Source organism: Empidonax traillii, unplaced genomic scaffold, assembly GCF_003031625.1.
Source record: "Empidonax traillii isolate 1590-97213 ecotype Southwest subspecies unplaced genomic scaffold, ASM303162v1 scaffold10:size5872457, whole genome shotgun sequence".
In the NCBI taxonomy this organism is placed as follows: Eukaryota; Metazoa; Chordata; class Aves; order Passeriformes; family Tyrannidae; genus Empidonax; species Empidonax traillii.
In genome coordinates, this window is record NW_020955203.1 from 4,988,214 (window position 1) to 5,000,553 (window position 12,340).

Here is a 12,340-nt window from a genome sequence, read left to right on the forward strand (position 1 = left end):
AACCAAATGATGGGATCACCATATGGGAGATGATGTAAGGGGAGCACGGTCAGCTCTCCACAAGCCCCCCCAAATTCTGCAGGTTAGCAAACTGCACAGTAAATTGAGAGAAAAGCTAAAGCCGGAAGGAGGGAAGCGAGCATTTGCACAAGGATGCTGGGCAAAAGCTGGAATTTTGCTTGTTTCAAGCCCAGGTTAACAAAAGGCAAGGAATGACTCAAAATTCATCGAGGTCATGTGAGTCTGGACAGAGTGGGGTCATAGGGGGCACCAGCACTGGTGATTTCAAAAAAAGTGTGTTTTGGGGTGGAGTTTTTTTTTTTACAACAACAAGTGAGCACAAAGGGTAAAGCATAGGTGGCTTGCAGGCTCCAGGTTCAGGAGGAGGAACTGCCTCAAACCAGGAGAGAAAGGGTCGTGCTTGGCAACCTTTCAGGCAGATTGCAAGTGTTTCCTCCAGACTGGTGGGCTGGTAGCACTGGAAAGTGGTTCCCTCCTGCCCCACCATACACCTGGTGTGGGTGTTTGCAGCCCCAACCCTCAAATGCCTTCCTTCAGCTGGAAAATCGTTATGCCCTGATTCCCTCTGGTGTAATTTTCATATGACTGACCACAGAACTATTAATATCTGAACTCAGAGCTGGTTCAGCTAAACAGCTCACTCCCTCCAAGGACAGGAAAACCACAACTTCTTCCAGCCCTGGAAAAACCTTTTGTGCCTGCAAGACCATCAGCTCAGATGTAATGAGGCAGTTCTGGTTTGCTGATGCACCTGAGGGGAGAAGGTCAACCAGCATGAGAGAGTTTGGCTTGGTTCTCCTGTGTCTCCTTCGCATCTCCAGGAAGGGTGAGTCCTGAGTTTTGCTGAGATGATTGCTACCAGTCCCTGTCTGATCAGGGCTTCTCCCCTCGCTCTAGACAAAGTGCCAGGGGGGCATTGCCTGATGCAACAAACTCTCCAAGGATTGCACCATCCAGCACGCTGCTTAAAAGGACGGTGAAATTCCAGGTGCATCTGAGAACACTGGAAAAAAACTCAGACTTGGCTTAGCAGTTATCAGAGAGGTCTTTGGGTTGGGGGGGAGGGGGTGGGGGAGGGGGTGACTTGCATGTTTTTTTGGGGTTTGGTGAGGTAGATGCAGCATTTCCATCTCCACCCAGAAGTGTTGCCTTGCATTCCTGGGAGGTATTATGCAACAGACACAATTTTCTCCAGTTCCACTGATCACTTAAGCTCACATTTAACTTCAATATGCACTTAAATTCCATTAAACTCGACGAGATTTGCTTAGATACACTGTCAAATAGCACTTGCTAGAGCAAGGGCAGTGCCTGGGGCGGTCTGCAGCTCTTGCTGTTGCCTTCACAACCTTTCCATAGACAACCAGCAAGTGTTCTGACCTAACTCCTTTTGGTTGTCACCTTCTGTAAGGTGTGTAGGCTATTTGCCCACGACCTTCTCTCTCTCTGTTATGAGAGCTTCAATTCCAGGAACAAATGGAGGCTGGATATTAGCAAAAGGAATAATGGAAGACCTGAAGTTTTAAGGTTAAGGGTAAATTGTACACAGAATGTTGACAACTCCCTCCACTCATAACTAGGAAAACTCTGTTTCCATGGAAATGGGTGGAGCTGGTAACATTAGAAGCACTTATTTTTAATGTTATTTTTCATCTGGAAGGCAAAGGGAGGCTTATGTGCAAAATAAAAGAATAAATTGTTCTTTGCTAAAGATTTAAAACAAAAAAAAAGTCAAAGAGGTGGCACAGCAAAAGCAAGTCAGGTACTCAAAAGCACATGATCTGCAGTTCTCAAGAAGTAAAGGTTACAGTGACACGCTGTAAAATAGCTAGAACAAGGACAAATAAACTGGAAAACAATAGCAATTTCTGTTTTCACTGGCAGGTCCTTGTGCTTAAAGTCCATGAGCTTCCTGAAGCTCCTGCAGTCCTGTAGCCTTGTATGTGAGATTACCTGGGCAGGAAAAAGGTGCCCGTATTGTTGAATGACAGGGCAGCCTGACTCCAGATCTCAGTAATCAAAATACTGGCTTGGAGCTGATTCCAGGTAAATAAATGAACAGCAGAGAACCAGGCCTGGGATGGCCTTTGTCCATTGTGCAGTGCACAATAGATTAATACAAGCTGCACTGCCCCCGATGTATTTGTCAAGTGCTGTGGACAGCAGACACGGGAACAAAAAACAAATCTTATCTTTGAGTCTACAGGATTAATCTGACAGCTGAATGCCCACAAAACGTGGTGAAGCCAGCTAGACCAGGGCTGGAATTACTTGCAGGGCACCTTTACATTTTATGGGTATTCTCAGCCACTGAGGGGAAAGCTGATTTAATGAAGCCATCAAGTCAGTTTTATAAGACGGGAACATCGACACAGATGTTTCTGAGACCACAATCTGCAGCTACAGCTGTTGATTCTAGCAGGACAGTGGGTAGACAGACATACCTACATATTAAACTAAAAGAGGGGAGATTTAGATCGGATATTAGGAATAAATTCTTCCCTGTGAGGCTGGTGAGGCCCTGGCACTGGTTGCCCAGAGGAGCTGTGGCTGCTCAACACCTACAAGTATCCCAGGCTGCACTGGACGGGGCTTGAGGCAACCTGGGACAGTGGAAAGTGACCCTGCCCATGGCAAGGGGTTGGAACAAGATGATCCCCTCCAACACAAACCATTCTGTGATTCCATGATCTCCTCTTGCTCCCAGGTGTGCAGTCCAACAGCTGGTCCGTCCACGTCCCGTCTGATGTTACTGGTGAGCTTGGGAAGATGGTGATCCTGCCCTGCACCTTCACACACCCCTACAAGGCCTTTGACCGGACCCTCACTGCCATTTGGAGGATCAAGGAGCCCTACAACGGCACCATAGTGTTCAAGTGCGTGAGCCAGAGCGCCAGCGAGCTCTGTAGGACTGCCATCAGCTACAAGAACAAGTACAAACTGCTGGGCAACCCCCGGCACAAGGACCTCTCCATCAGGATTGACAACCTGACCTGGAGCGACAGCGACAGATACTTCTGCAGGGTGGAGCTGGCCGGAGATATCCACGACAAGTATGAAAGCAGGACTGGGATAAAGCTGCACCTGATTGGTAAGGGGGCATGAGAAGCACAGGAGGCAAAGCCATCCTGTCGGAAAATGAGAGCCACAGGGTGTGGAAACTGATGAGACAGTAATAGGAGTTTACCTGAGGCGGTTTTCCAACTGGTTGGCTCTTCTGGCTCTGTGGATAGTTTAGAACAATTGGACAGGGCATATTCACTGTCCTCCTCAGTCTTCCAGAGTGAGGCAATGAACACAATGAATGGGAGGGAATAGGAACAGAACTGGTAAGGAAATAGCGAGGCTCTGGCAGTTGGGGTAAGAGCCCACCAAAACCTGGGCATCCCACTTTGGATGCAGGAAACAGTGAGTACAAACAGCCTGAAAAAAACTAAAGAGCCTGGAAAAAAACAAACAGCCTGGAAAAAACAGCTCAGAGCAACAAATGTCAGATGTTAATCCCGCTTCCCAGAGTGAGCTGGCATCACAGATCAAGGGAGAGCTGTGAGACCCAGGTGGCCTCAGAAACAGACTCATATCTTACTCATGTCCTGAGGTTGGATGGTTCTCCTTGTGAGAGGGAACCTCCTCATGCCTGCTGTGCACTGTGGGCATCCAGATGGGACCCGAGGTTGAGCTTGGTTACTTTTTGGGAAGTTCTGCACAGTCAAGGCTCTCCTTCCCTTGGGAGCAGCTCCTAAACACCCACAAACATCATGACCGGGGCAGGATGGCAGCAAGACCTGTCTCTCGTGGGCTGTCTGGACTTTAACACCAGAGGAACGATAACACACACAGATACAGCACCTAGGCTTGGGAGTGGACCCTGACAGTATGACGGGGAGGGGCCAATTAATGCTTAAAAGGTTAATTTAGACACCAAAGCACACAGACACATGGCACACCACCTGAAACTCCTCTTGCTTTATATAGACAAGGGGGAAGATGTAGGTGGCTGCAGAAGATATTTTGTTGTTTAGCCTGTAAAAAAAAAAAACAAAAAAAAACCAAAACAAAACAAAACAAAACAAAAAAAAAACACTCCTGCTCTTACTCTGTGAGGGCAATCATGGAGCTCCCTTCACTTTTAACAACATCTTTAGGAACCAGATGCACTAAATGGGTCAGGAGAGCCAAGAGGAGAGCACTGGTGGGTAAGACAAGCTTGGTCACAGCAGCTACACTTCCTTAGCAGACTAGACTGACACTGACATGTTCGATAGCACATCTCTTGACATTTTGCATCCCTGAAATGGTCTTTACCAACCATGGTTGCCACGTCCTTGGCCATGTGGAGATGCAGCAAGTCCGAAAAGGTCACCACCTGTGTCTGTGTGGTGGATGGCACTTCTCTGCCTTCTGCCATCGTGGAAGGTCACAACAGCTGGAGTTGACTGAGGCTCAGAAAACTGTGTGAGGTACTACAGGAATAAAACACAAACAGAGCATCCTCGCACCCACACTTTGCTGGATGAATCTCTTTGCTCCTCTATCCAACAAAGGCAGGGTGAGGAAATCTAGTGGAATAAGGTGGCAAGAAAAATAAGGAAGGAGAAGGCTGATCCTAGCATTCTTAGAATTGTCTGGGTTGAAGAGGATCTTTAAAGTTCATATTGTCCAAACCCCCTGCCATGGGCAGGGATATTTTCCACTAGCCCAGGTTGCCCCAAGCCCTGTCCAACTTGGCCTTCAATAGTTCCAGTGATGGGGCACCCACAGCTTCTCTGGGCAACCACTATTTCAAAAAGCTTCTCCCTCATATCCCATCTAAATCTCTCGTCTTTTACTTAAAAAACATCATCACCGCTTGTCCTATCACAACAGGTCCTGCTAAAAAATTTGTGCCCGTTTTTCTTGTAGACCCTGTAGGCCCCGGAAGGGGCTCTCAGGTCTCCCTGGAGCCTTCTCTTCTCCAGGTGAACCCCCCCAGCTCTCCCAGCCTGGCTCCAGAGCAGAGGGGCTCCAGCCCTGGCAGCATCTCCGTGGACTCCTCTGGACTCTCTCCAGCAGCTCCACGTCCCTGTGCTGTTGTTGCCAGGGCTGGAGGCAGCTCTGCAGGGGGGTCTCACCTGAGGCGGCAGAGAGGCAGAATCCCCCCCTTTTCCCTGCTGCCCATGCTGTGGGATCAGCCCAGGGCACGGGGGGGTGTTTCTGGGCTGCAAGTGCCCATCACTGGGTCATGTCCAACCTCTCACCCACCAGCACCCGTCACCCAACTTCACCTTGCCATGACACACTCGGGGTCTGCCAAGACCAAGAGCTCCTTCTAGGTATCTCTCACCACACCTGCCTCTGCAGCCTGACACGCTCTCCCTCCCTCCCTCCTTTCCTCCCTCCCCTGTTGCCATTCCCTGTTGCAGCTGCCCCCAGGATCATCAACATCACGGTCAGCTCCAAGGGGGATCACACATTCCAGGCCCGCTGCACCGCCGAGGGGGAGCCAGCGCCCGCCCTGACCTGGACTGGGCCCCCCTACCCCAACCTCACCTCCACCAGCAGTGCAGGCCACCGGGTCACCAAGGAGCTGCGGTACCTGACCCACGACGGGAAATACACCTGCACCGCCGTCAACAGCCACGGCAGGGCTGAGGGGGCCGTCTACTTCTACAGATTCAAGGCCTCCGACAGCTCCTTCTTCATGGTCCTGGTCTTGGTGCCGCTGGGAGTCAAGGTGCTGGTTTTGCTGGCCATGCTGAGCTGCACTGTTTTCTCCAGAGAAGGTCAGTGTCGCGGCTTCCCGCCCAGGGATGGGTGCAGCAGATAAAGGGCAGGTGTGTGTGTGTGGGGGGGGGGTGGTATTTGGGTTTTGGTGGGGTTTTTTCCTAAGGATTTTATTATTTTTCCACCCTAGGAGATGGGTGCTTCCAGCGGGAAATCTAAGTACAAGTGAGAGGGAGCTCCCGGCTGGCTGGTCTCAGCCTGCTGACAGAGGGTCTCCTTTGGGAAGGGGCCTTGGAAAAGACAGGGGGAGCAGGAGTTTTCCTGTGTCCAAGGAAGAAGGTTAATAAGCTAACAGATGGGCAATTAGCAGAGAACTCACTGACTACACAACCAGATTTTCAATTCTTTTTTTTTCCTTGGAGCAGGCTAATTACTACCTCTTCCCCTGCAGCCCACAGCCAAGATTTACCTTTGGTGCATCCCACACAACAGTTTAATCCCCTGGGATGGGCATCCTCCTTTTACAGACCACCCCCCTGTGCTTCCCCATCACTGGTGAAATCCCACCTCCCAGCGACTCCAAGGCCATGAGAGCAGGGAATGCCCAGCTTGCAGGAGATGAGAATCATCTCATGGACTGAGGAATGAGACATCCCAAGAAGCCATTCCTGCTATGCAGTGGCATGGGCAGGAGAGGACACAGGGCTCTGCCTCTCAGTCTGGACAAGATGACACCACTGTGACTGATGCCACATTAATGGAAGCCACCACTTGAACAGCAGAAGCTGTCAGACCAACAAAAAATGTTTCCCTCCTTATATTCCACTGTCTAATTCCCAAACCCATGAAGAGAGCCACGTGCCTGACACGAGGTCTTCTCCCCAGTCACTGGAGTGTCCCAACCACCCTCCAGTGCAGCTTCCCAACAGCTCTAGGTCATTCCTGGCTCCCCAGCCCACTCTGACCTCATTGCTAACCCTCATCATCTTTCCCACTCCACAGGTCCCTCCTCTGCTCCCTCCAGCCTGGCCAGGTAAGGATGTCCTGCCTTCTATTCATGTTATCCCACAGTAGGGGGGAAATGGCTAAGGGCGACAATGCAGCGTGTCCGTGGTCCTGATAACAATTCTCTGGCCTAAGAGCAGGATAAGAGCAGGATCCTGGGACAAGGAGAGGGTTGGGCTGACAGCCAGGGGAGCCGGTGTGAGGGAACAAGGTTTGGGCACAGCTGAGGAGAGACCCCACTGACGTGGGGACAAGGGACTGGGGCAGCAGCTTGGAGAGACCACGGCAAAGAGATGCTGCACCAGCAAATGACTGGAAATTGAGGTGTGCCATAAGCTCGGAGCATGGTTGGAAGGCTGCAGTCAGGCCCGCAAATAGGCTGGGAGTGTTCAACCTGGAGAAGAGAAGGGCCCAGGAAGACCTGAGAGACCCTTCCAGTGCCTGAAGAGACTCCAGGAGAGCTGGAGAGGGACTTTGGACAAGGGATGGAGGAACAGGACAAGGAGGAATGGCTTCCCACTGCCAGAGGGTAGGGTTAGATGGGATATTGGGAAGGAATTATTCCCTGTGAGGGTGATGAGGTCCTGGCACAGGTTGCCCAGAGAAACGTGGGTGCCCCATCCCTGGAAGTGTCCAAGGCCAGGTTGGAGAGAGGGCTTGGAGCAATCTGGGCTGGTGGAAAATATCCCTGCCCACGGCAGGGGCTGGAATGAGGTGGTCTTTAACATCCCTTCAGCCCAAACCATCCTGTGGTTCTATGGTGCCACATTAAACAGTGGACCCTCCACCCCAGGCATAAGTGAGGGGATGAGGCCTGTGCTGACACCATGGAACAGAACTTTCCATTCCCTCTGGACCCCAGTTTCTATGGGAGAAGAAAAAGCGCCCACACCAAAACTGATGAGCTCAGCCAAGGGGGGAGGAAGGTATGGAGGTTCCAAAGAGCCCACCTCAGAGCCAGGTCAGGTGTGGCAGAGGCTGATTCCTTGTCTTGCATCCACACTGTGCTCCCACAGATCCTTGGCATTTCCCATTACCCAGCATGACACTGATCTTGGACAGTGCTGACAGCTGGGGTGGAAAGGGATGGAAAAAATAAACTAAAAACAAAACAAAACAAAACAGCCTGTAGTCTAACAGTAAAGAAGCTGAGGTCAGTATAGCTACATCTGCCTGGGGCTGCTCCCTTCCAGCCTGAGTCATCCCTTTGTGATGTCTCCAACCTGAGTTATTCCAATGCGATATCCCGTTCCCAACTTACTCCCACACGATGGCTCTTTCCTTCCCTCCCCTTGTGCAAGAACAAGGGCCATTTCAGCAGGACATTCAAGTGTACAGGACACAGCCAAAGAGACAACAAGGAAGTTAATCCTACAGTCAAATCTGTAACAACTACCTGCATGGCTTTGCTGATTTATCGGGGTCTAAACGACACCACACCACTGACTGCACAGATACCTACACAGAGCAAAGCTTAAAAAACCAACACTCAAGTGAGAAGACCCTTCTCAGGAGAGGTTTGCCACAACCTCCTGAGGCTCTGAGCAGCAAGACAGTAGCAGGAGTTAATGCCAAGGGTGCAGGAGCTTGCTCTGGATACTTTTAAGATGTAAAACATGAGTTGCAGCTCAGACCCTTGAAGATCCCCTGCTGCAGAGGGATGATCCGTGTTGGAGTGTCACAGACACTTGCTCTAACACTCCTTAGCTGCTTGCTGGAGCCACTTACAAAGCCCAGAGCAGCCGGGGGGATGTGTCCTCACCTTATTCCCTTCTCCTCCTGCCAGGCCACAGCTGCCAGACTGCACCTACGAGAACTTCGACCGCAGGCACGGCGGGAGCCAGACCCTGCCAGTGGGGAGAGCAGCGCCCAGGCGCAGCTGAGGAGATCCCACCCCCACCTGCTCCCTGCACAGGTGTCCTCTCTCCCAAAAACCCATCTTGGCTGATGCACAGAAAGTCAAACGTTGGTGGGGGTGTTGGAACTGGGTGATCTTTCAAGGTCCCTTCCAACCCAAACCGTTCCATATGCTATGACTTCCAGCCCTGCTGCTGCTCACAGGCAAGAGCAGCCCTTAAAGGGAAAAGAGAATATAAAAGGGACGGAGCTGGAAGAGCAGAAGAGGATCTGCACAGGATGTCAGTTTTGACCAATCTGTGTGGTTTTAGCCCATATCCTATTTAGCAAGCAGGTAACAGTATACAATTTTCTCAGATCTTTTTGCTTTGGCAGTTTTTCAGATATCATCTCACGACTCCACTGGTCCAACCTGCAAGTAAGCTGCTGTCATGTTTCAAACAACCAGCTGTGACAGAACACTACTGGAATTTCTGCTGGTGGTCATGGGGATTTTATTTTTTTTTTTAACCATTATTACTATTCCTTATCTTCCAGAAGAGTTTATTTAAGAGTTTAAAGGAAACCTGAACTTTCAAGAGGAGTCCAAGAAAAAAGGTTTTTCTAAAAGCTGGTAGAGCTGAAAGCAGGACATGCAAATTCTAATTAGCCTCTGTTCTAACTCTACTACCCTACCTAGTGCCCAGAGCTTTTTGATAAATACACTGTGAAAATGTTCAAATATAACAAATTGCCTTTTTGCCTTTTTTTTTTAAGCTAAAAAACTTATTTCTAAACAATTTCCAAGTCAGCAATGCACAGAAAAGTTCTGACTTGCAAATGGCTCTGTGCAACCATTCCACTGCAGCAGCTCCAAAACACTTACCCAAATGATCCTGCTCCTGGTAACAACCACCACTGACAGGGATCCCAAGCTGCTACTGAATCACCATCAGGCCTGTGGTCCTGCCTGCAAGCTCTCAGTCCCAGGCTAGGAATCGTTCTTTTAAAGTTCATTTCTTCACAATACCTGTGCTGGGAAACTAAAGACACAATTTTGAATGACTCGGCCAGGATAATCAGGCAGAAGAAATGCAAGGAAATGTTTGCACTTCATCTTTTAAATCCCAGCCTTAAGTCTCAGCAGTGATAAAGCCAGGTTTAATAAAAATAAGAAGGGGTGCAGAGGAAAAGGAAGTTACAGCAGACAGCATAGTCAGAGACCTGTAAGCTCAGTCTCACAGGTGTCACAGAGGAAAGGGATCTAAGGGTTGTTAGATGGACAAACCAAACTGAATTTCTGAGCCCTTATGATTTATAGACACAGAATAATGAAGAACCCATTCCTACCTGTGTATGGGATTCAGGCCTGGCTCACAGGATTTTTGTCTCAAAAACTACGTCTTCCACTGAAGTGGTTTGAGTCCAAATAGAAGCATCAGACCTTGTGCCCCAAAACCAACTCATTCCCCCTGGTCCTCATGGGAGACTCAAACCACCCTCTCAAACCAATATAAACTAGAAGGACAAAACACAGCATGGCCCAGGCCAGGAGGCTTCTAGAATTGAACTCACTCGGCCTAAAAAGTGCGTCCCAGTTCCTGCCCTTCTCCTAAACTACTCAGTTTATGCACATTCAGGATTTAGGAGGATTTGGCCACTGCTCTATATTCCTCCAGGATAAATGATGCCATCTCCCATTACCACAGCCCCTTGTGGGATGCTGCACAGTCAGCCTGCAGAGCAAGCACTGCCTGCACATTTCAGGCACCTCGCTGCTCAACTTCTGCTCCTCCACTCCCCTGAGTGAAGATAATGCCACTTTCAGCTGTTACATCCATTTCTGGTGGGGTGCAACCAAGCATCCAACAGGCACACTCATTATTGAGTCGCTGGCACAGCCATTTCACCTCTTTCCATGCAATCTACAATGTTAAAAACCAATACATAACTCAAGTTTTTCTTCTGAGAGCACCCAGTGGCATTAATGATGTTCACAGAACTGCCCCCCTGTGTGTTTGAGGAAAGCACGGGTTCAGACTTCTTCTGTTACCACACTGACCAGGAAGCCAGAAGACTGGTCTGTGGGTGACACGTACAGCAAATATGTTTTTCCTGATGTGTACTCTTCCAGCAACTTGAAAACATCACAGTGTCTGTCACAAATAATACTTTATTTATTTATTTATTTATTTATTTTGCATGGTCTTTGCAGACATAGCATGTTATAAACACAACATTTGTAAAAACTCCACAGCTGAAACAACTCCTCATTCTGAAAGTGCATCTCAAACACATTATTTCTGACTTTTTCACATTTATATGCAACTGATCATTGACACTGAATCTCATAAAACCAGTGCTTTTAAGTCTTTCGGGGGGGGGGGTGGGGGTGGAAAGCAGCCGAATGTATTCCTCCAGACGCGAATTTTCCAAAAGAGTCTTAAAAAACATGCTGCGTTTGGTATCTGGTTAATATACAGAGGGATGTACATATGTATATCTATTTATAGGCTCGCAGACAGAGCAAAGAACTCTTAAGACCACATTAATATGGCGGTGATCTAATGACCCAGCTGGCATAATTGGCAGAATCTGGCAAGAAGAGAAGGCTGATCTGCTCTGCAGCACCAGAAACAGTTCAAAGCATCACTCACCAGACAGTAGGTAGCACATTTCTATCCCCTAGTGACCAGAACTCATGTTTTTAACGTGCAACCATGTCATAAACACAAAGGCACAATTAATGGAGGGAGAGAAAAAGCCATCAGCTCCTTCACACAGGTGTAAGGGACTGCGACTGTAGGACCTTGGGCCACCTCAAACGCATCAGTGATGAAAGGGACGTCAAACAAGCCATGGGAAAAATTCGCCTCCTGCTTTCCCTAAACAAAAGTGCATCTTATGATCAGACAAGGCAACAAAACCGGCGGTCACTCAGCTGAAACTACAGATTTTACAGGCTCATGGTTCATGCTTTGGCAACGGAATTGTAACAAGTGATCACCAAATTTAACACAACAAAAACACTTCTTCACAGTGTCCTCTAAAAATCTCATCATGCCCAGCCAGGCAGACGAAAATAAACTTAAGTGGTGGGTGGACACGTGTTAAATTAGTATTTCGTATACAACCAGACTTGAAGAATTAAGGAATCCCAGGTAACATGATCATAACTGACTGTTCCCCTCCCAGAAACTAGAGATCCAGAAAATCTGTTTCTGGATTTAAATCCCCTTGAACTTGGCTAGAAGTTACTTGTATTTAATCAAGCAATACAGATGCAGACACACTAATATTTAGAAAATAGGAAAAAACCCGAAGTTTCTCAGTTCCAATTTTTCTTAATATTTACAGAAGTGGGTGAAGATTGTAGGCATGCCTTTCAACTACAGATTTCTGTGGGACAGCAAAAAGAAATCGAAATTTAAAGTACCATCTTTCCAAACACAGGGATTTCACAAAAATCACTAGACACACACTCAGGTAAGACTCAGAGGTATCCTCGGTTAAGAAAGTCAAACCTCTTTTACACACAATCCCCCTAGTAAATTTGAACTGGCCTGAGTGATGACACATTGGAAAATAAAAAAGGCACCAAGCAAAAACTTCAGACGCTCCAGGATGAGCTCTGATGACTAATGATTTGTACACCTATCCCCAGGTACCCTCCTCTCAGAAGTGCACCACACACAGGAGGATGTTCAAGTGCTTTCAGTCAAAAAAAAAAAAAAAAAAAAAAAAAAAAAAAAAAAAAAAAAAAAAAAAAAAAAAA

At 48.4% G+C, this 12,340-nt stretch overlaps 1 protein-coding gene across 1 annotated transcript; it reads left to right on the forward strand.

The window, feature by feature from the left end:
• Positions 1-756: 756 nt before the first annotated feature.
• On the forward strand, positions 757-8,653 carry SIGLEC15 (sialic acid binding Ig like lectin 15). The gene is made up of 5 exons (XM_027885863.1): positions 757-847; positions 2,729-3,112; positions 5,424-5,783; positions 6,727-6,757; positions 8,516-8,653. Exons 1-5 carry the CDS (start codon positions 796-798, stop codon positions 8,610-8,612), a joined length of 924 nt encoding a protein of 307 aa, XP_027741664.1. The 5' UTR covers positions 757-795; the 3' UTR covers positions 8,613-8,653.
• The last annotated feature ends 3,687 nt before the right edge of the window (positions 8,654-12,340 follow it).